Source organism: Theropithecus gelada, chromosome 16 (assembly GCF_003255815.1).
Source record: "Theropithecus gelada isolate Dixy chromosome 16, Tgel_1.0, whole genome shotgun sequence".
NCBI lineage: Eukaryota > Metazoa > Chordata > Mammalia > Primates > Cercopithecidae > Theropithecus > Theropithecus gelada.
This window is the reverse complement of record NC_037684.1, coordinates 22,051,761-22,076,484: the sequence shown is the minus strand read 5'-3', so window position 1 is coordinate 22,076,484 and position 24,724 is coordinate 22,051,761. Positions and strand designations below refer to the sequence as shown.

General features: G+C 43.3%; 1 protein-coding gene across 3 annotated transcripts in view; it reads right to left on the bottom strand.

Annotated features, from left to right (window-relative positions):
• The window catches only part of CA10 (carbonic anhydrase 10), a 533,205-nt gene that overhangs the window by 10,174 nt on the left and 498,307 nt on the right, over positions 1–24,724 (bottom strand). For all 3 annotated transcript variants that reach the window (XM_025361853.1, XM_025361852.1, XM_025361851.1), the window contains exons 6-7: positions 10,845–10,940; positions 6,409–6,481 (exon numbers count right to left, since the gene is read on the bottom strand). In XM_025361853.1, coding sequence (XP_025217638.1) covers positions 6,409–6,481; positions 10,845–10,940 — 169 coding nt within the window. The remainder of the gene's footprint in view (positions 1–6,408; positions 6,482–10,844; positions 10,941–24,724) is intronic.

The following is a 24,724-nucleotide window of genomic DNA, read 5'->3' as shown; positions in this document are numbered from 1 at the left end:
ATATTTGTATTTTTGGTAAAGACAGGGTTTCACCATGGTGGCCACGCTGGTCTCGAACTCCTGACTTCAGGTGATCTGCCCATCTCTGCCTCCCAAAATACTGGGATTATAAACATGAGTCACCTCGCCCGGCCACCATACCTTTTTAAATTTGAAATTTGTGATCTTTTGGATTCTTATTGGACTAAAGCTCACCACTGCATTTATTACCCATGAAATGAATGGGGCATGTGACATTGAAGGAGAATGAAGCTATCAAAATAATACTGTCCTAGGATGTTGGAAGAAAGTGTTTTATATGCAGTGTTCTAATAACTATTCCCTCTTACCCACTTAAGAAGCCTCTTTACACTCCATCGGTCACTAGTTTAGCCACTTGAAAATAGCATAAAATCTCTTTAAAAAATAATGCTAGCTTAATGAAATCGGGTAGATAAAATAAGAATACTACCTTTTATTTAATTGGGATTCTGTTAATGCCAATTAATTAACATAAGAAAAATGAGAGATATTAGCATTATTCCTATACACTACATTAAAAAATTAAAATACTTCAAGTAAATTACCAGTATCTCCTCCAGAAAATCCATTCAGAAAATCTATTTTTCAATGTCATGATTTCAGTCTTCACCTCCAATCTGTTGAAGGGGAATTTGACTTTAATAAAATGGATTTTCTTTAGAAGACTTTCTAAATTCAGCCCAAATTTAGTTCAGGCTGGTTTTTTTCATTGTCAGTCCCAGTTAGAGTGTTTTATAAGTTTCACTCAGACATATGAAATCTAAGCTTGCAAGGAAAGTAGTAGAATCTCATTAAATCATTACCATCCACTGCATGGATTCAAGCACAGGAGCGGTGTTTCATTTAAAGTAAGCAAATTCTGTTGACTCTGTGTCCTGTATTGCATTTACCTTCAACATAATTTTTATTTGGCATCATAGCAATCTGCCTCCTGCCCTGAAGGAAGCTGGATTTGACAGTCATGTACCTTAGGACAACTTAGAAATACACGTTCATTGTACACCTAGTTTATACCGCTCATTGTTCAGGCATTTGACTCATTACCTTGTTTGATTCTCACGCCAAGCATCTCAACATCAGCATTGATATCCTCCTCTTACAGATGGGGGAGGTGTTTAGAAGGTTGCTTGAAGTCAGGCAACAAAAGGAAGTGGTAGAGCCAGGGTAGGAGCCCAGATCTCTCTTCACTAGAACACACTGCCTCCCATGGGTGTGGTGCCTTTACCAGCATAACATTTAGCTTCCAAAATTCCCAATCCTCTTGGCGAGATTCTCCCTCTTTACTCCTTGTATGAATTTCCTGGCATTGATTTTTTTTTTTTTAAACTGACTCAAAAGAATGATTTTGCACAGTTCCCCTTTTTTTTCCTGGTCATTGATTCTGTGCTCAGTCCTACAAACTGGGCAAATGGACTGTGTCTGTTCCGGCTGCCATGTTGTGATTTCACCCCAGTGCCTCCACGCCTGCAGCAGCTCCCTGCACCACCTCAGCGAGCCGATGAGGCAGCCACGCGGGAGCCTCTTCCAGGGTGGGATTTTAAAGATATCTTTAGAAGTGATTTTCAATCCTAAGTCATGGAGATTTGAATTGCTCTTTCAAAAGTGAGGACATGTCCCGCCTCTCTTCTCTATTTATTCTTACTCCCAGGATTTCACCAACGTTTAAACGCCATCTGGATGCCAACGTCTTCCACATTTATATCTCCAGTTCTCCCTCCTGAAATCTAGACTCATATATCCAACTGCCTACTCCACACCTCTTCGTGGGTACCTTATAAACATCTCAAGCTGAACATGTTCAAAACTTCTGATTTCCTCCCCACCCACGAATATGCTTCATCCACAGTCTCCCCATCTCAGTGGATGAAAATGTCTTCCTTGCAGTTACTCAGGCTAAAAGCCTTACAGTCATCCCTCACTCCCCTCTTTCTCTCACATAAAACATCAGACGTATTATCAGATATATCAGTACACTTCTTGGCTTTTTTTTTTTTTTTTTGAGACAGAGTCTTGCTTTGTTGCCCAGGTTGTAGTGCAATGGTGTGATCTCAGCTCACTGCAACCTCCGCCTCCCAGGTTCAAGTGATTCTCCTGCCTCAGCCTCCCGAGTAGCTGGAATTATAGGCATGTGCCACTATGCCCAGCTACTTTTTGTATTTTTAGTAGAGGTGGGGTCTCACCATCTCTACTGACCTGACCTGACCTGACCTGATGGGGTCAGGCTGGTCTCGAACTCCTGACCTCGTGATCCCCCTGCCTCGGCCTCCCAAAATGCTCAGATTACAGGTGTGAGCCACTGTGCCTGGTCCTGGTCTCCTGGGTTTTTCTTTAAAATATACCCAATTATTTCTCACCGTCTCCCTGCCAATCCCCATCAGCCTTGTCATGGTGAGTGCCATCGTCTCATCATTTGGGTTGCTGCAATCCTCTTCTATTGTTGACTCTACCCCTTGTAGTCTATTCTCAACCAAGCATTGAGGCAATCCTTTTGTCAGCAGATTATGTCACTCTGCTTAAATTCCTAGATTGGCTTTTTGTTACAATGACCTTCAAAGGGCAGATTTGCAGAAGACCGATCCCTTCTAGAATTAATCTCTGTGCCTTCTCTGGTAACTATGGCAATAATGGCAATGTCGCTGTGTCCCTCTGAATGACTGATTTCCACCGGAGGTACCATGTTCAGGGCCAGGCAGGAGTTGGAGAGAGCTTAGGTCAGGATGGACTTGAACTGCCAAAGTTCCCATCAGTTCTGTGGTTAGTATATGTCCCTTTCAAGTGGAGGCACATGCAAACAGCAAAAAGATGCTTCTTCAAACTGAACCAAAGTTGGAATTAAGAGAAACGTGCTAATAAGTTTCATGGAATGTGAAAGTATCTTCACTGCAATTAGTTTTAAGACCCTGGACCTAAGCTTTCCTTCCTCCTTAGGGAGAAAGCATGATAGGAAGGAAAAGCAGAGGAAACAGTATCCAGGAAGACCCGTATTTGGATCCTTGCTCTTCCACCATGGAAGAATAGAGTATTTTTCAGGAAATGTTCACTTCTTCCTCATCTTCATCTCCTTGGGAGGATTTTCATGTTGAGCTTGGCCATATGGCTTGCTTTGGCTTGTGGAAGTGGACAGAGTGAATGTGTGAGTTTCATGACTAGGCCTTAAGTCACATCACTTATTTCTTCCCTCTACCATGAGAACTACTTGCCCTGGATATCATCTCGATCCTAGAAAAATGAGAGCCATGTGGAGCTGAGCTGCTTCAGCTCACTCGCAGACCTGTAACTGGAAGCAGAGCCACCCCTACCAACCCACAGAGACAGCAATAAGAAATCAGTGCTTATCATTGAATGCTTGTTTATTACGCAGAAGTTGCTGACTGATACAGCCATTAAATGTGTGTCATTGGTCAAATGACTTCACCTCTTGAAGCCTTGATTTTTCCCATCTGTAAACTAGGGATGGCAATCATACCACTCTGAAGGACTTCATTAGCACTAGGTAAGGGGCCTGCATGTAAAGCATAGACCTTGGTGTATGGAAAGTGCTCAGTAAGCATCATCTCCATAATCCTGTGGCTCAGCACCTTGCAGAGTGGATACTACATCTAAATGAGCAGAGCAAATTGAAGCTATGCTGGTGTGAAGTTCTGGGTAGCAGCAGTAGAAAGGGCAGGGGTGGATGTTAGGTGTCCCTCAGTAGCATGGTAGAAATAGTGGGGTCGGGGGTTGATTTCTGTCTCTCACACACTTAGAAGGACAGAAGCAGGATACCCTGATGGGGCCGCCTGAGTTGTCTTCATCGTAACCTGAATTTATGGGCCAGTGCTGGCCTAACCTGCTGCCTGTTGGAGAGCCTCGGGAGAGACTTCCAGTCTTGTGTTTCCCACCCACTGGCTGTGTTCTAGTGAATGACTCCTGTTCCAGACTCCCCTGCCTGCCACTGGGCCAACTTTCTGGCTGCCGTAGGGACAAAAGAGAGCTGTGGTTTTCTGCTGTGCAAATCAATCCTTTCTGCCACAGTGTCCTGGGCAAAGCAGTGTTGAGGTCATTTCCATGAATCGGCCATCATTATTCCTGCAGTGCTGCTCCCTTCAGGTATGTGACAAAGGTCACTACAGAGGACACCTCCATTACTCCCTGCTGGATTATAGGAGCTCAAAATTCCTGTTATTAGGGGGCCTAAATCAACTACCTTTCCCCATGCAGGCCAGGATCTCTTTACCTTGCTTTGGTTCCCCTTTCTTTTCCCTGGGCCCTGAGAGGTATAGAGTATGGGGATCACAAGCGGGGGTGCTCCTGCTGTCTTCTATTTGTATTTTTAGGAATGTGTCTTCAGAGGTGGTAAGGGTGTTTAAATGTCTGCCTGCCTTCTGCATAAACACCTTAACATGGCTCAAGATCTGGCTCCAGAACATCTTTCTTGCCACTCCCTCTGCCCCGTCACAGCTCCTGAAAGAGGCCATTCACCCTTCTATTCACCCAGGCCATCACCAGTGCTTATTGGGTGTGCCTCGTCTTAGGCACTGAGACGAAGAGCTGATGAAGACAGAGTTCCTCCCTCTGAACTCTTCGCTGGCCTTCAGTACTCTCCAGGTTTTGTGCATGTAGCTCTCCACACTTGGAATGCTTTTCCTTCCCTCCCTCCCTTTCTTCCTTTCCTTCCTTCCATCCGTCTTTCCCTTCTTCCCTGCCTCCCCTTCCACTCCCTCCCTACTCTTGCTCCTCCCTTGGTGGCCCAAGCCACATCATTTAATATTAATCAGACCAGTGCTAGGGGCGGGATGGTGGGGTGGGGAGGAAAGTCCCTCTAATGATTTACTCTGCAACTGGCAATCTGTTAGACTGTGTGTTGGGGCTTAATGTGTGATTTCATGCATTTTCACGGTCTCTAAATTGCAAATCCAAGATTATTTGAAAACATTTTATTTAATTTTCATGCTTTTTTAATCAAAAAAGTTAAAAGAATAATAATCTTTTATGGGCAGTTATAAATGTGCTATTTACACACAAGACAGAAATATCTCCCTTAGCTGAGCAATCTAAGTGTGTGCTTAGAGAGGACTCCATAAGAATACTAATGAGAAAAGGCAGAATATGCTTGGAGACAACTTAATTCATTCTTCTGGGAAATGTCTATCTAGGTGGAGTGGGATTCTCCAGGTTCATTCCTCAGCCCTACCAGCCTCCCAGCCTCTGCAGATGGGAGGGACTTGGCGGTGAGCACCTGGTAGATGTAGGGCTGCTGTCTGGGCCATCTTTCCATCCCTGGAGCCTCGCTTGGTGTCTGTCATGTGGAAGGCATGCAGGAAATGTGTGTCGGATAAGTGAGTAAACGGCTGAGTGAAGGATTCTCCATACTCTCCCTTGGCAGTCCAAGATGAGATCTGTACACATTCTTTTTTTTTTTCCCACATTGCCATTGGAGATAGAAGCAGCAGACACAGCTGAGCTCCTGGCTTGGTGAAGGGCACACCAAGGGGATGTGGGGTGCTGGGATGTTTGCCAACTGTTTTTCACTTTTGTGAGAATCATTATTTACCTATTGCTTGATTCAGAATCCCAGACCTAGAAGGACTTTAGAAATTTGAAGTTCAGCTTTTTTACTTTACAAGATGAATGACAGTCAAAGTGAGGAAACTCCTTGATAAAGGACAAAGCCAAGACTTGAATCCCAGTATCCTGCTCACTCCTAACTAGGTAGAGACAATCTTTTTATCCTCATATTATTTCTTTTTTATCTATTGGTGTGTGCTATCTCACCCAACTTTTCCCAAATCCTGCACCTTCTGGGATTGCTGGGGATGACAGCAGCATCTTTTTCCTTCCTCCTTCAACTTTGCACTGTTCTCTCTTCTGTGTAAGGAGTCTGGGGATAAAACACTCTGGAAACCCAAGGAAACTGGACAAAGTCCTCTACATCCATGGGCCACACATGTGGATAAAGAGAGATGCCATCCTGTCTCTGCCTGGAAAGGAGACCCAGCCACACACACAGAACTGGTCTAGCTGAGGACTTCTGTAAGTGTTGCGATCGGATCCATAGTACCTGATGAGTGCTTTCTCAATCCCATAATTGGCAAAGCCCCAACTGTGGCCAGCTGACATGGTGGAGCGTATCAGCCAGCAGAGTCCCCTGGCTCATTACCAATCTGTGGGATAAAGATGACCACCATAACCATAATCATTATCGCCTTAGGCATGGATGACTAGGGACTTCTGCTTGAAATGAGCTGCTTCTTAGCCAAACCCTACTCTCCAGAGTGACTTTCAACAGAATTGCAGGATCATGAAACTGAAAAGGGCCCATGGAGATCATCAGTTCTGGCTTCCTGCCTTCAGGCAGGTCTAACCTTTATAGAATAGTTGCTGTAGAGGAAATTGAACCAAACTTACTTTTATATGTTATTCTTGTGATAGTATCTCTGTTGAGCATTCGATTAAGAAATGGATTTGATGAATCAGAAACCTGGAGGAGAAAAGAAAATATTAATGACTGGCCATCACTCTTGCAGGACAAACATCTCCCCGTGGCATTCACTTATTCATTCGTAGTTACCGAGTACCTACCATGAGCCAAACACAATGACAGCTGGAAATTCAGAGAGCAAAGCCAGAGTCCCTACTCTCAAGGACAGCCCAGTCTAGAGAGGAAGACAGGTAAGTGAACAAACCACTCTCATATAGTGTGGAGAGTGCCATGATTGAGTCATTGGTGTAATGATGTTGGAGGAAGACCAGCCACCACCTGAGAATTTAAGTCATGCATCTGGGAGGGTGGGTAGAAGTTAACAAAGTGTTCTGGTGATAGAGTGTGAAAAGAGATGAAAGGCAAGGAAAAGCATTTCATACGGAGAAATCTGTACATACACGGACACGGGGAAGTGAGAACTAGGCATGCTCATGCAAGGACTTCAGTGTACTTGGAGCTGAGAGTGTGGGGAAGAAGAGGAGGTGATCCTAGAAAGATTGGCAGGGGCCAGATGATGTCAGGCTTTTAAGCAAGGTAGGGACTGGCATGTTAGGAAGGGGAAATTCATCTAGGTAGAGAGTGAGACATAAAGAATACCCAGAATAGAGGTATAAGAAAATGGGAAAAAAAACTGAAAAGTAGTATAGGATCTTGGTATATCACTGCTCATTATTGCATGAATTGAGTATGTCATAAGCCATGTAATTCAATCCATCCATCCATCCAACAAATATTTGCAGAGGGTCTATCATGGGTCAAACATTGTACCAGATGTTCAGGGATCCGTTCCCATTTTATGCCTATGCCCTTATAGCTTCAAATTCCTCCTTTGGGAGAAGAAACCAGGTTTTCAGGGGCTTCAGTAGGGAACTATCATTGATGAGACTGTGATGTGGCCCTACATGAGAAAAGGGTTTTCTTAACAACATTTGTTTACTCAGCCTTTTCTGGGGTACCATTGTTCATCCTAGTCATTTCTCTCCTACCTTGCTTAGCTCTGCTCTGTAATTTATGCCTCAGCGGCTAATCGGATGTTGTGACACATCAACATTTTAAATCTGATTTATCTGAGGGTTGGAAAAATTGCAGCAGATGATTATTATTATTAGATAAGCAACAGGTAATTTTAGCTTAGAGAAAGCACAGACTGTTTATTTTCCCACCATCTGTCTCTCTTTTTGCAGTTTCCTGGCTGTGTTGTGGTGAGACACACACCAAAGGGAGCTTGGTGAGTGACAACACCCAATGGAGGTAAAAGTCCACCCCTAAATAGAAAAAGTCCCAAATTAAATACTGTTGCTCCCCTCAGTGCTATATTCAACATCTACTTTGACATCCTCTTCAGTCATTTAAAAGATAGCTTGAAGCCTGCTCCTGCACCCCATGAAAGAAAGATGGCTAGGAATATATTGTCATGGCAGGTAAGGGATCTGTTATGTACCTTACTCCCTGGGTGCCTTGAGCTCCTGGTACCTGGTGAGTCTGGGCAGCTCTTATGTTGGGACCAGACTGTTTTGAGCTGATTAAAAATAATTGAAAAATTTCCAAAGTGCACACAGATGATTTGTGGGCTCTAGTGTGTTGGCTGCGTGGGTGAGAGGATAAAATATGTACTTGGTATAAGTGAGCTTAAGTGGGAAGTTAATGGTGTGTGATTGAGCAGCAATTACAGCCAAATCTCAGTTCCCTGTGGTCACAGCAAGGGTGGGAGATTTGTGGAGGACACAGATAAATAAAACAGATAAGCAAGTATCTCCTTTTAGACAGTAACTCCAACTTTTTTATGGCTCAGCTTTTAGCCAGGGTGATAACTCTAAGGCTAAACTACCAGGATGTGGGGCTTGTCATATCCCATTCCTGCCCACCCTGCTGGAAAGGGAGGGGCAGAGAGTTCAGAAGGAGGGGAGGACAACTACAAGAAGCTGTGAACCCTTAGGGACCAAGAGCTTTGTTCGTCTTACTTCTGGGTACCAGTGCCTAGCAGAGGGCTGGCCTGTAGTACCCCACGCTCCATCAGAGTTTTGAGATGAGTGAATGGTCAGCCACAGCATAAATAACTCATGGTGGAGTTGATTGTCTGGAAGTTGATTTTCTGGGAGTTGATTATATGGAGGGAAGACAGAAATGTTGTGGCTTATTTTGAGATCTAGCAAGAAAGCTTTAGGTCTGCTCAGGGAAAGAAGGGCTTCATCCCTAGGAGTGCAACTGACCTGAGAAGATACAGGAGCTAGTCATTATCCCTTCACTGACCTCAGAGTCTACAGGCTAAGTTCCTTTCAACAACCTGTGGGCAAGCAACCAGGACCTGCTAACCCTAACTGCTAGTCATGAGCTCGGTAGGAATGAACGTTTCTGTAGGAGCTTGTGACACACACCAGTAGTTTGCTGTTGGCTTCCCAGTGTATCCATCACTCTGTCAGCAGTCATGTGCCTGTGCTTCCGGAATGACAGTCACTGATTCAAGCTTTCAGTCACGTGAGGCAAAGTCAGGACCAAGGTTGAGACACTCCCCAAAGGACAGGAATTGCTGGGGCAGGCAGGATTTGTGCTGGGAAAGCCATAGGGGGAGGTGAGCTCCTGGACACATATGACAATATTGTGACATATCTACAGGCTTCACAGTGAGTGCGGCCCAGGGTGAATGTACAAATTGGTTATCAATGCCATAATCAGGGCTTCATTAAGAGATACAGGAATTTGCCCTGTGCTTATGAGTAGCATGGGGTTGTGAGGAGCATGGGAAAAAGGTTTTAAAATGTCATGGTTTCCCTTCTTGCCCTCACTTGCTTTCTCCCAGCTCTATTGGAAAGGGATAGAATGAGTAAGCCATTCTTTCATGAGTATTAAAGTCAGGGAAGACTTGGATCCTCTCCTGGCTGGGCTGTGATAAGCGACATGAACTTGGGTGAAATGCCAAAGGTTTTCTGAACGATTTTACTCATCTGTAAGATACAACACAAATGCCCAACTCTGAATTTATTACTAAACAATAAAATAGATGTAAAATACATATCATAGTGTCTGGCATTCAGAAATCTACTGTTTATCATTCCAGGGTTTGTGATGATGCCAGGAGATACCATTAGGATCTGTGCTGGGACCAGTTTCCTTTGAGATGTTGTGTCGAGTATCATAAAGGCATGAAAGCCTAAAAATCTGCTTCCCTGGCCAAATGTCCCTTCCTCTCTTTGCTAATGACAAACCAGAGGAGGTTGACCTTAGTAGCCATGGATAGCAACATGCCATAGATGCTCCATCGAGCCCCTGCCCAGTGCATAGGTCTGCCACGATCTGACTGAGGGGAGGGTGAGGAAGTTAGGAGGGGGCATGGCATGAATGACCAGGGAGGGTGAAGTGCCTATTGCACGGGGTAATGCTTTTGTCAGGGTGGGGAGAGGGAGTAGTGCCCCAGGTACCCATTCTTTTGAGTAATAATGATGTCATCATGACAGCCCTGTTAAAATTCCCTGGTGGCAAATACTGGGTTTCTATTCATCATCTTCATGAGATTCCCAGTTCTGATTGGAGCACTTTCTCTAATGATCTGGCCAAAACGTCCCCAGGGGCTAGCATGGTGACTGCTAATGTTTGGAACTGCCACACATTGCTTTTTAAAAACTTTTTCTAATTAGGAAAGCAATTTCTTTTTTTATTAAAAAATTTGCATACCTGCTTCTCTCTACATCTGCTAAAATGTTAAAGGTATTTGGTGTTTTTTTTTTTTTTTTTTTTAAACAAATTAGAATGTGCTTGGTTGGAGATTTTATGTTGTCATTGTTGACTGTTAGGGAGATGTGGAATTTCCTTAGAATGTTATAAAGTCAGTGTGGGTAATCTTATTACCAGGGATGCTTATGAAGAAGTGGGAGAGTAAGACAGAAAGATGATGATCACAGCAATTGTGAGGAAGCTGGAAGGAGCTATTTAGTGCAGTGCCTGGAGGGGAGAGACATCTCGCTGCTTCCTTTGTTTATAAGGGGCAGCTGAATGGGGAACAGGACTTTAATCCTGTGGGGCATTAGTGAGCCACCTGCCCTTCTAGTATTACATCCTTCTGATTTGACTACATTAGTTGGATCCCAAAGCCTGTTCCTGGATCCAGCCATCTTTTTCTTTCTAGGACAGAAGCTGCTTGAATCCTCAGGCCCAGATGCTCTGGAATGGAGCTCATCATTTTTGCATCTCACTGCAGGGGACCTCATTTTTCATAAATCTCATGTATATAAAAGGCACCACCCTGTAGTTTTCTTAGGCATGGATAGCACCCCTTTCAATATTTCTAACTCCAACAGAGACCATAAATTGGTATTCTGATTGAGGTGGGGATGGTGAGAAGAATGAAGGAATGCAAGAGACTTACTTTTATAAATATAGAAACTACCACCAATCCATTTGGACTCTTCGCAGCTTCTGTGACATTTGTATATAGCTCATGGTTATAGTGGATGAGCTGCACCTGGCAGGAGGGAAAAACAAGAATCAGAACAATAATCCAACATTAAAAGGTAGGAGGCATAGCACTTGCCCCTACATAAGGGTAAACTGCAAAGTATATTGAGGAACAATTTGGAAGACAATCTTAATTGAAGGGATTTCAGAGGGATATGTGTTCGCGTGTGTGTAAAATGCATGCACACACACAAAAATACCCACACATATTTGCAAATGTTTTCTGGTAACAAGCATGCTTTTAATAAGCTCAGAGCCCATCTGGCTCTGGCTCCATCCCAGGACATTTCCCCTAAAGCACGTGTAAAGTGAATTTTCCTTGTTAGGAACGGAACTGCCCTGTAGGGGTGGACGTTGTGTCCCTGCTGCACCAACAGCTGCCACTGGCAGCCAGTAAATCTTCCTCGCAGCCTGGGGGCAAACAGGGAACTGTTAGGTCCTGAGTCAGTCATGACCTGGGATGAAACTGGCTAGCCTGCAAGATGCAGTAGTAGCTGATGGATCAGGCTTCCGATGCATCAGCCTGCTCCGGTCATCTGGTTGTGCAGGACTCTATTTCCTCCTCATTCAACAAGGATCAGTCCACCTGTTGAGCCTTTTCCCTGTTACTTATTTTTTTTTAAATTCATTTTTAAAAATTGTGCATAAGCATACATACATGTTCAAACAGATGTTTCAGCAATTTTAAGCCACATGATAATGTTACCCCACATCACTGGGATCAATTGTTTCCTCTGAAAAATGCGTAAGATGATCTCTCCTTAAAATTCATCTCAGGGCTGTGATTTTAAAATAGTTTTTTCTTAACAGTATGGAAGCATAATTTTTTTTTTTTTTTTTGAGTTGGAGTCTCGCTCTGTCACCCAGGCTGGAGTGCAGTGGCATGATCTCGGCTCACTTCAACCTCTGCCTCCCAGGTTCAAGTGATTCTCCTGCCTCAGCCTCCAGTGTAGCTGGGACTACAGGTGCATGTCACCACGTCAGGCTAATTTTTTGTATTTTTAGTAGAGACGGGGTTTCACCGTGTTAGCGAGGATGGTCTTGATCTCCTGACCTCGTGATCCATCTGCTTTGGCCTCCCAAAGTGCTGGGATTACAGGTGTGAGCCACTGCGCCCAGCCGGAAGCATAATTTTTTAACAAATTAAAATATAGAAGTAAAAAAAGTGATGCCCCCATACCACCTCTTTCTAATTCTAGTCCACACCATACATACAACTATTAACAGTTTAGTGTACATCCTTGTGGTTACTTGTTTTGTGCTTGTAAATCACACAAACACACATAGGGTATAAAAAACAATAAATTCCCTAGTCCACAGTAAGTGTTAAAAAATAGAAAGGGACGATTCATAATTATGATTCTGAACTTGATTTTTTAAAATTTAAAAGTAGTTTGTAGCTATCTCTCTAAGTCAATGCATATAGATCTCCCCAAGTCTTCCTAATAACTATAGAATTCTCAGTTGCACAAACGCCCATAACATATTTAGACATCTTCTCACTGGCTTTCGGGTTGTTTCCATTTTTTTTTGTCTCTTATAAACAATGGCACAGCAAGCACATCATATATCTTTCTGTAATGGTGTTAGCATTTTTCACAGGCTGATTTGAAAATCCAATAAGGTGGTGCGCATAGAAGTGATTTGTGACTCTGAAAGTGTAGGAGAGTACTCATTATTGCCAATCTCTTGTATTGCATTAAAAAAGGTGAAGTTTTGGAAGTTGAGAAATGTGATGATCAAAAAAGATGCTTTTCCTTGAACTTTGAGAAAAATAAACCATATCTAACCCAGTGGTTTGTGACCTTCACTGTGCATCCAGATCGCCTGGGTGCTTTTAAAGCCCACCTGTGCCTGTCTATGCCTTCTCACATTCTGATTTAATTGATGTAGGGTGATACTTGTATTCATCAAAAGCTTACCAGCTAGAGGGAGGTTGGACTTGAGAACAAGTGGAACATAATCAATGAGCATTAATATCCCATCGGTGCCTAATCAGATGGACAGTACCTTGAATCTGAGAATATCCTGAGCTTCCTGAGCAGTAGTGGAACTTCTCATGAAGAGAGCATGTATTACTGTTGCTCTTGAAATATCCTATTTGCTTTTTGCTTTTTCACCTATGAGTTTTGCCAGTGGAGGTGGATGATTCTACAGTAGCTACTCTGCCATCAGAAAGGCAACCGCAGGCAGGGGTTGCTCTGCCTCTGCAGGACTTTTAATACCCCCTCCCTTGTACCCCCACACAACCAGGACTTTCTGCAGGGGGAGAAATGTTGCCAGGTGGAAGAATCAGGGACTGGGGGGTTCTCACACACTCAGCACACCTCCCTTCCAGTGCTGAGTAAGCTTCTAATGAGAACAAAACACACCCTGCCATTTGCTAAGTTCTTCCCACTGATACAGGTGACCGACAAAACCGCCAGGGAATGTGCCAGTGCTTCCAGACATGCCTTGATGTTACAGCATGTTCTGAACACCAGAGCAGGGATGTGAAAGGCAATCCAGTGGAGTGATCCTTCTGTCCAGCTTGCAAGCCAGAAAAAGGCAGGAAGAAGTTTCCTGGGCCATGGGTTGCCCCATAGGGTGGGATTCTTTCGGGAGCCAGACACTGTAAGAAAGGAGCTGGCAAGTACAGGGCTGAGGCTGTGCTGTGTTTTAAGCTTAAGTTAACACATTTAAAACTTTGATCTGAAGTCGTGCCTCCTGTCTGTTCCAAGGTGAGTTGGCTAGGATTCTGATATCAGGAGCTTTGGTTTCTATTAGCAGTTGTTGATGGACTGTCTATTGTGTTAGGTTGAACCGTATGAAATTGATCTTTTGCTTTACAAAACTGGTGAATTTATAGTTAATAACTTCTAGAAATAAAGCTATTTTGAATATGAGTTTTGAGCATTTTCTTTCTGACCCCCACTCAGATGTTAATAAGATGACAGAGCTTGGCTATTCAGTGTGTGTGCTCTAGGGATGAGCAGCAGCCGCAGCATCTAGGAGCTTGTTAGAAATGCACAATCGGGAGCTCCATCCCAGGTCTTCTGAATCAAGATCTGCATTTTCTCAAATTCCTAGTGATTTGGATGCACGCTAAAGTTTCGGAAGTGCTGCTATAGCCGATACTGTTGGCTGGTGAGCAGAGTCCTGTTTTGTCTGGCTGTTTACCCCTTCTCTACTTCAGTTTGGGTGGGTTAAGGAGCACATGCATCACTTATGTCAGAAAACAGGCTGAGTCCGGATCATAGGACCCCTGGAATGTCAGCAATAGATAGGCTTTGAGCAGGGGAATGAGATAATCAGCATGGACTGTAAGAGAGCAGATTGGAACCAGGAGAAAATAGAGGTGGGAGTTTGGGGGGTGTTTAACTTCAGGTGATGGCTATTAAGGCAGACATGTGCTCTATAGGCCTTTGCAGTTTATAGAATGTGTATGTTTGTGTGCTGAAGAGGCACCAGGAGATTCCCCAGGCAACAGAACATCTAGGAGCAACAGAAGAGCTCAGGAGACAGCTTGACAGTCACCAGGCTTTTTGTTCTCAGCTGTAAGAACACAGTTTGGGCATCAAGGATAACCTGGGACCTGTACCAGGTCATGTACCAACAGCAGGGCTTAACCATGAAAAAGTGCTGCTTCCTTTCTACTGCCTTCCAGGTCTTTGTTGGTGGTGATCACAGCTCCTGCAGCTGTTGCCTTTGCTCTTCCCTAGTCAGGCACAAGAATGCCAACCCAATACCCACTAACCACTCACAGCATGCATGGGTCCAGGTGGGTCTGGAGAAAAGTGGGGTTCACTGCTTTCCTACCATGAATTTGGGCTTGGGGAGCAGCAATGTGCAAATCACATCCTGCTAGGGACAGAGTATCAGATTGGCAGATGAGTTCTGAAAGTGATGCCTGTGGATTTCTTTTTGCCGTTTATAGGTAACACTTTTAAATCTCAACCATTTAAAGTCTGAATTTTTGAATAACTTAGATGGGCCCTAAGCTATACCTTAACTGAGCCCCAATTTTAAGGCTTATGCACAGTAATCAGAGTGTCTGATGTGAAACAGATGATCAATAAGTGATTGTTCAACTGTCTGAGCAAGTGCATGATTTGACTAAGATTGCAGGGACAATGAGAGCAAACTCTTTGGGGGCTGATGATGACATGCTAATTAAACACCAAATTCAAGAATCTAAGACATTCACTAAAGAGGTGCCTTGAGGACTTCTGCTAGTTTAGTTGGAATTACCATGGGAAAGGGCTAAACCTGGATTCCTGGAAATTATTTTATAATCTTGATTTTTTAAATTAGTTTTAGGCGAGTATCCTCCTAGAGAAGCTTCCTGGAAATGCAAGACTGAGAAATGACAGGCAGTCTTCCAGGGAGAATATTACCAGTCTTGTCATGATGCTCCCACATGGCAGGTGCCATGATCCAGTGCATTCTCTATATCTAAGTCCTTCATGATCTGATGTGACTTGTCCTTGTCTTCTCATCTCAGAAAGGCCACCTCACCTCAATCCTTTACGTGGACCTGGAATTCATTTGTTCAAAACATCTTTAAGGGCCAGCTATGTGCTAAGGTCAATTGGAATAAGACTGAGAAGGTCTTTGTCCTCCTAGAGATAGTTTCAGATGGTGGCAAAGATAGCTTTGAAGGAAACAAAACAAGATTTTGACTTACAAAGTGAAAGGCAATATTGGAAAGAATGGGGGCAGGGATGCAGAAGTGGGAGCAACATTCTGTAGTATGGTTGGTGAAAACCTTTGGGTAGGCTAACATTTGAGCCAAATTCTGATGACGAGGACTCAGGTATGGGAAGATCAGAGGGAGGCATATCACTTGTAGAGAGCATGGCCAATGCAAAGAGCCTGAGATAGGGACAAGCAGCTAGGAATGGCTGGGAAAGGATGAAGGTGGCTCAAGATGGGATCAGTTCATGCAAGGCTTTGTAGATCATGGTGAGGAGTTTTGATTTTATTCCGAATACAATAGGAAGTAACAGGTGTTAAAGAAGAAACCAATTGATCTGATGTGCATTTTTGAAAGATCTCTCTGGTGTAGAGGAGGGCAAAATGGGGTCTGAGGAAGCCTTGCTTACCCTTCCTTACCTCATAGTTCAGCTGGGTTTGTGCCCAGTTCCTATGACTATTTGAGTTCACACCCAAGCACATGCTATTTTGCAACTATTCTCTTTGTGTCTCATCTTCTCCAGGACACCTTCCATGAAATACTGTCTCTGAGCACCAAGTGTAGCTCCTCTCTGCTCTCATAGGTGCTCTCATCCAGGAGGCAAGTTTGTGATAATTTTATATGGGCAACTTGACTGGGCAAAGGGATGCCCAGAGAGCAGGAAAAACATTATTTCTGGGTGTGCCTGTGAAGGTGCTTCTAGAAGATATTAGCATTTGAATCAGTAGGCTGAGTAAAGAAGATCTGGCCTTATCAGTGGGGGTGGGCAACATCCAATCTATTGCAGGTATGAATAGAATAAAAAGGTGGAGGATTATCTCTCTTTCCTTGAGCTGGGACATCCCTCTTTTTTTGCCCCTGGACATCAGAGCTCCTGGTTCTTGGGTCTCCAGATTTTAGACTCTGGGATTTATACTAGCGATCACCTCTCTCCCTATGGTTTGGGGTTGGGAATTACACAGTCAGCACCCCCTGGTTCTCCAGCTTGCAGACTGCATATTGTGGGACTTCTTGGCTTCCATAATTGTGAGCAAATTTCCACAATAAATCTCTTATATATCTGTGTATATAGCCTATTGATTCTGTTTGGAGAACTCTAATCAAAATTCAAAATATTTTGCAACCAAAATGGCATGGGTACTGGGTGATCAGAACAGATGTAAACCATGGACACCTGATACAGTCACATGGGTGCTGAACATCATTGTCAAAGTTAGTCATCATCGGCTGGGCGCGGTGGCTCATGCCTGTAATCCCAGCACTTTGGGAGACTGAGTCGGGTGGATCACCAGGTCAGGAGATCAAGACCATCCTGGCTAACACAGTGAAACCCCATCTCTACTAAAAATACAAAAAATTAGTCAGGCGTGGAGGTCAAGACCATCTTGGCTAACACAGTGAAACCCCGTCTCTACTAAAAATACAAAAAATTAGTCAGACGTGGTGGCGGGTGCCTGTAGTCCCAGCTACTTGGGAGGCTGAGGCAAGAGAATGGTGTGAATCTGGGAGGCAGAGCTTGCGGTGAGCTGAGATCACACCACTGAAAATTCCAGCCTGGGTGACAGAGCGAGACTCCGTCTCAAAAAAAAAAAAAAAAAAAAAAAAAAAAAAAAAGTCATCACCACTTGTTGATGATCATCACCAACATTTATTGAGCACCTCTTTGTGCCAGAGATGATGGCAGCAGAAACATCTCATTTAATTCCTGAAAACTTCCATGAGTTAGTGCCATTATTTCCATTTGAGTCATGGAGACACCAAGCCTCTGAGAGATAGTGGCAGAGCTGGGATTGTGCCCAGTTCCTGTGACTATTTGAGTTCATACTCAAGCATATGCTATTTTGAAACTATTCTCTTTGTGTCTGTGTCTACTTTTGGGTAAACATCTCAAGGGCATGGATATCCATCATCACATTCCTGGTGATGGGATTTGGCTCAGAGGAGATGTTGGCAAGCATTTGCTGAATGAATACCAATTCTGCATCTCATAGAGTCTTAGAAGGCGTCTTAGAGAAAACCAAGGCCTTAGTTCTCAGCCCATTACTTTTAAAAATGAAGAAAATGAGGATCAAAGAGGAGCTATGTCTTGCCCATGATTATACAGTCATTCATAGATCCAATCATTCGACATGTGCTTATTGGGCAACTCCTAAGTAAGGGAGGGTGGTATGAGGAGAAATTGTATTGGAAGGCAGGAGAAGACCATGAAGAGCTGGCAGGCCAAGGTAGGGGGTCTTGATTCCATCCTAAGGGTAGTGAAGAATTTCACTTATGTCCTAGAATTTTCTTAGGACCAGAGGCAAAGCTTCTCCTGTGCACCTAATTGAAGCGGAAGCCTGAAAACCATTAGCCTTTGGTGACCAGTAATTCAGCTTTCAAGCTAATAGACAAGTACTCCTCTGTGTTAAATAAGCAGACCTGCTGCAAGCAGGCTTCCAAGTTGACACAAGCCACACTTGTCATAGGTTAAGCTGGGAGCAGCTTCAGTTGCACAGGTCTCCAAGTTTTCATTTTGTGGTAGCAAGGTGATGCACCAGTGCATGCCGGGGGTTGCTCACTCACCCCTCATGCCTCAGGAGGGCAACAGGCTATATTCTCAGACCTTAGATCGCCTTTCTCAGCATGATGCTCCATTAGTAGAAGCCCTTTGAATGCAAAAGAGCAGCCTTGGAACTAGAAGACCACACATGGCATTCAGAGTGACAATGCTATCACCTTACCCCTGCTTAAACACGCCAGTGGCTTCCCCTTGCCTGTAACATAAAAATGCACATCTGGGACCCCTGACTTTTCTAACCATGTCTCCTTGTTTTCTGTGCTCTGCTCAGTGTCTTTCTTTCAGCCTCCCTTATATACTGGGCTTCTTCCTTTCCTAGAACATGTGATTATTCTGTTTGTTATGCTTCCCTTCCCTCAAACAGAGAAGGGAGGGAATACCCTTCCCTCCCTTCGCTGTTTGACTCCTACTTGTGAACTCCTTTGTATCTCAGCTCAAGGATCACCTGTTGAGGGAGATCCCCATGACCCACTCTCATGGCACTCTGTACTTTTCAAAATACATATCACAGTTTTATGTTGACATTTGTTGTGTGACTGATGATGCTCACCTCTTTCACTAGACTTTAGACTTCATCCAGGCAAGGGCTCTATCTTATTGGCCCCTGTGACATCCCCTATACCTGGTACATATTAACTGTATCAAGGCAGAAATAATTGTTAAATGAAATGAAGCAATGCAGGCTGTCTATTGTACAAAGAAGTGTGATGTTCCAAGGGACAGAGAGAACAAAGCGCTTGACTGAACTGGTTGAAGAACAGTCTGGAATTCCAAAGGGTGTCTCTAATGGGAAACAAGACACTGAGTATCACATTGGGCTGTATGGGTCACAAAGCCTGTTTTCACCCCTGGGTACCATTAGGTGAGCAAGTCTCTCATCTGTAACAGGGATAGTAATAATAATGTGATGATTCTATAAAACGGAATATAAAAAAGCACTTAGCCCAGGGCCTGGCATGCAGTAAGCATTCTATAATTAGCTATTATTGTTGTTGTTATGCAATATTTATTATACAAGCAATAGATAATACAGCCTTCAGCTTCTGCAGAAATAGGGGTTAGGTATGTGCAGGTCTCCTTTGTGGATCTGACATTGAGTCTGTTCTCCCAAGGGAACTTGAGGAAGATGTCACCTATTGGGGAGCACTCACTGTGTTCCAGACACTGAATGAGGTGAGAACTTTTAAAGAGAAATGCATTCTGAATGGCTCATACTGTAATTCAAAGGTTAGCAGACTTTTTCCTGTAAAAATTCAGATAGTAAATATTTTTATCTATGCTGACTATATAGTACCTGTCACAACTATTCAATTCTGCTTTTATAGTATGAAAGCAGTTATGGAAAAATATAAAAGAATGGGCGTGGCTGGGTTCCAGTAAAGGTACAGAAACACAGCATAGGCTAGATTTGGTCTGTGACTGTAGTTTGCTGACCCCTGCTAGTTTTAATTTGGGAGATGAATAAAGAACTTCCAGGACATATATTTTCCAGTAAGTGTTCTACACAGATAGAAGGAAAATACATGTTGAGAGAACCTGAACTTTAAGCTCTCCCTTTCCTTTAAATGATGATGATTACTATTGTCACCTTTCTACGGTCCTTTAAACTTTTTAAGGCATATTCAACTCAAATAAGCTGAATTCTAGTCAACGCATGGGTCCAAAATGCCCACCCTATGCCAGATCCCAGAAGTTCAGAGATGAATGCTGTATATTCTATAGCCTAAAAGAGCTCACCCATATTACATTTGTTCCTAAAATAGGTGAAGCGAAGACATTAAGGTACAGAGAAATTAAACACCTCTTCTGAGGTCACACAGACAAAAAGTGACAGTGACTATTTCACTTTAGAGCATGCAAATAGTTTCTTTCTACAAGAAAGTAAAGAGAAAAGGAAAGGTGTTCTGTATTTGAGGGGAGATCACATTTCAGCAGCTGTTGCTGCAACAATTATAAGTTAGAACTTATTTATAGAAAGTCATTAACAAGTTTGTCTTTATGCATAAGAGCACACACAGTCTGCAGAGAAGACCACAGTTTGATGTTTACCCACCACCACATTCTCACCCTAAGGTTTGGCAATTATCATGGGTCTGCCTGGTGATGAGATTTTCTGCATTGTAGGATATGGAATGCAATTATGGCTAAAAATAAAAAGAATTTTCCATAGTTTCATTGACTGAAGATCCCCAAATGTGGTCTGGCTATCATATCAACCTAGAAAACCAGAGTGAAATGCAATTATTTTCCCCCCAAAGATAAGAAAACTTGGATTTCAAAGCACATTTTTCATCAAGTTGTATAGGAGTTTGCACAAATGTAGAGTGATATATTTGGGTGCAGGATCATGGTGGAAAATGCAAGACCTTGAGCCTAGTCAGATACCTCTTCTGTCCATGTAAGTTGGGGCTACTTAGCCCCTCTGATTATTTTTTTTAAATCCATAATATAGGGATGCATCTAAGAATTGTCATTAGAGTAAAACAAGATAATCAATGACACAGTCTTTCAGGAACTTGGCAGAGTATAAGCAAATAAGAGAAACAGATGAGATAACACACAAAGAATCAGGGAAGTCCCGTGATGCTTTTTTTTTTTTTTCCCCCTGAAACATTCTGAAATAGCTGATTCTAGAAGCCAACTTTTCTTCTATGATCCTTTCCCCAGAGCATCTGTATCTCTTCCACTTCTTATTAAAGAAGCTGCTGAAAGCCAGAGTGGGATGAGCCTCCTGCAACGACGTCCAGATCCTCCCAGAAGTGACTTCTAGGCAGTGGCTGCCACCATCCATGAATTAACGGTGAAGTCTGCAGGACCTTTTGAAACCTTTGCTGATTTTAATTAAACCTATTTCCTCCCCATGCTCCTATGACTTCAAACTCATCGCAACACAGGGCCTGGATGAGGAGAGTTTGGCTCTGGCTCCAACTCCTGGGTCTTTTGGTCTCTCTGAACTCCAGTTTCTTCATAGGCAAAACTGTGATGACAACATAACTACTCAAAGAATCATGCTGATTAAATAAGCCTAAAACGTGTAAATGAGCTCAGGTGTACATGAGATAAAGGAGGCTTCAAATTCTGTGCCTGGCTCAAAGTAAACCCTCATTAAATGGGAGTTGCAATGCTTATTACTAGAAATGTCTGGCTGCTGGGGCTCCGATAAAGGGAGAGGCCCTAGAATGAAGTGATGTGTTAAGTTCCATAGATAACAAAGTCAGGCCATTCACACATTTTTGGGACTGTATTTCCTGAGAGTCCATATATTATTCACATTTGTATCTTACTTTATCTTATTGTCTGATGACTACCAAGAAGATTTTGCCAGTCTTGTCTTTCTGTAGCTCGTATTCTTGTATTATGAAAATAGATATACTGAACACGTCTCAAACGATATACCTTTTCTCTTTTTTTTTTTTTTTTTTTTGAGACGGAGTCTCGCTCTGTCGCCCAGGCTGGAGTGCAGTGGCCGGATCTCAGCTCACTGCAAGCTCCGCCTCCCGGGTTCACGCCATTCTCCGGCCTCAGCCTCCCGAGTAGCTGGGACTACAGGTGCCCGCCACCTCACCCGGCTATTTTTTGTATTTCTTAGTAGAGACGGGGTTTCACCGTGTTAGCCAGGATGGTCTCGATCTCCTGACCTCGTGATCCGCCCATCTCGGCCTCCCAAAATGCTGGGATTACAGGCTTGAGCCACCGCGCCCGGCCGATATACCTTTTCTCTTTTAGCATCATTGCCATTTCTGTGGAAGAGTTTGTCCCATGAGAACCACTGTACTGGTATGTATAGGGCATTTTTGTTAAATATTTATTAAGTCATTCCAGTGCCCACATCAATAGTATTAGTAAAGGCTCGCTTTGTTTTAATTGTAGAGATTTAATGTTATGTAGTTCATTTGAATAAAGGCAAGAATTATTTTTGATCATCTCCTACCCACAAAAAGTGTTGGTCTAGATGGGTTTACAAGTATATTTCAGCAGATATTTGAGGAGAAAATAGGCCAATGTCTCTTACAATCACATATGCAAAAAGCCAAAATTAATACTAGCTAGTGGAAAAAGCATTAAAAATAATTTATTACAATCAAGTAGGGCTCATATCAGGAGTTAAGGGTAAATCAATGCTGGAGAAATCTTGCAATGTGATCTAGCACATCGATTGAATGAAGTAGAAAAAAAGGGCCATGAACATCTCAATAGGGACTACTTATATTTAGATATAGCTAACCAAATTAACATCCATTTTAGTGGAATTACTTCTCACTTAAATGGATGAACTGTACAAAAAAAGAAAAAAAGAATCCAATGCTTCAGCCGGATGCCTGGGATGTCTTTTGCCTGAGGTCTGAGCTCTGGAGTGAACAAGGAAGACAGCTTTCTACACGATCATGAGACAATTTAGGCCAAAGCATGTCTCTGTGATGCTGAGAAAGGCTCTGAAAGCTTCAGCAATGTGGTGTCCAGAGGGCAATGTGATTGAATGACATTTCAGGAGACCACAATGCAAAGTTTTATCCTCTTATAGTTATTCATAAAGGTTTATAGCTTCACTGGTATAGATATAACTAAATTGAAGAGGAATGTGATTTGTCAAATATCCAGGGGCACTGACTCTCAGTACCTGCAATAGAGGCACACCAAAGGGTTGACTGAGAAGACTTTTCTAGCTCACTTCACACTTAGTCCCCATCCTGGGGGAAGGAAAGACTGAATCCTCACGCACTGCTTGCCAAAGTCCTCTTATTCACTCAGGGTTAATTCAGAAGAGTCACTTTAGGTGTCTACTGTCCTAACTGACATATTCATGGAAAATAGACACATAACATCTATTAGATAAGAGAGGAGGGTTTTCTCTCCTCTCGTAAATGAAGCTGCACAGCAATTTGGATAAAATGTTAACAGAACTAGGCTTGGTTTTGCACACATTAATTGCATAAAGTATGATACTTAATAAGCAGAAACACACACTAGTTTATTCCAAAGCCATTAAACCCACAGTGGATTGACTGTGGGGGATGGATACTAGAAAGAGCACAGGACTGGGAGTCAAAGGGGCTGAGTTTGAATGACAGCTCTGCCACTCAGTAGGTAGGTGTGCTCGGTGAGCCACTGCCCCCTTTTAGACCTCAGGGTCTTTATCTGGAAAACATGGAGATTTTAAGGACAGTGTTTTGTCATTCTTCTAAAACACTGATGGGAAATATAGGATGTTGCCTCCTGAGTTTCTTTTTTTTTTTTTTTTTTTTTTGAGACGGAGTCTCGCTCTGTTGCCCAGGCTGGAGTGCAGTGGCCGAATCTCAGCTCACTGCAAGCTCCGCCTCCCGGGTTTACGCCATTCTCCTGCCTCAGCCTCCTGAGTAGCTGGGACTACAGGCGCCCGCCACCTCGCCCGGCTAGTTTTGTGTATTTTTTTAGTAGAGATGGGGTTTCACCGTGTTAGCCAGGATGGTCTCGATCTCCTGACCTCGTGATCCGCCCGTCTCGGCCTCCCAAAGTGCTGGGATTACAGGCTTGAGCCACCGCGCCCGGCCGCCTCCTGAGTTTCTATCAAAGTCAACTTACAGTCATACGTTGCTTAACAACCAAGATGCATTCTGAGAAATGCATTATTAGGTGATTTTGTCATTGTGTGAACATCATAGAGCGTACTTATATAAACCTAGATGGTATATGGCATAGCCTATTGCTCCTAGGCTACAAACCTGCATAGCATGTTACCATACACAATTGTATTGTACACGGTGGTGAGTATTTGTGTATCCAAACATTGAAGAGGCTCAAGCAATGTACGGTATTGTAAATTAGGGGACCACTGTCACACAGGCAGCCTGTCATTGAAGGAAATGTTGTTATGTGGTATGTGATTGTATGTAGAATTGAAACCAAATATTTAAACCAAAGTTTCAGTAGGCAGCATGTTTATGCCTGGGGTTGCAAATGGACGACTATGGGACCAGGCTGGTTGTCTCAACAGAGAAGAAGGCTAGGCAAGGACCATGCCCAAAAAATATGAATGTACAGCTTAGTCCCAGGGCCTCCTGGCAGTCACTTTGTGACTTCTGGTTTCTCCATTTGATCGTGCTTAGGTCTAATCAAACCAAATCCAACAAAATATCTCAAACCTTCACTCATTGATTCTTCCAACAAACCCATATGTGTTTCCCATGTGCCAGGCATTGTGCTAGGCATGAGGAGATGAAAAGAGGGAAGACCTTAGAGGTAGTAGGAGGCACATGTGCAAGTGTCCTATAGCATCACGTGTAAGAGGAAGAGTCTGGAGCCCAGAAGGGAAGGGGAATGAGGTAGGCTGACCCAGGAGAAAAAGGTAAGTACAGATTACATTCAGTCTTGGACACCCTGGTAAGAATATTGCCTTTATCCTAAGAACAGTGGAAAGTCATCCAAAGTTTGAAGATGGAGAAGGGGGTTGTACGTGCAGGGGTAGGGAATGTTGATGACAGCAGGTTTATTTCTGACACTCAGTTGAAAACTCTAGAGGGAAGTGACCCTTTACTATAGCACATTTTCTCAATGGTGGTGTCTGATTCTTCCAGAAATCACA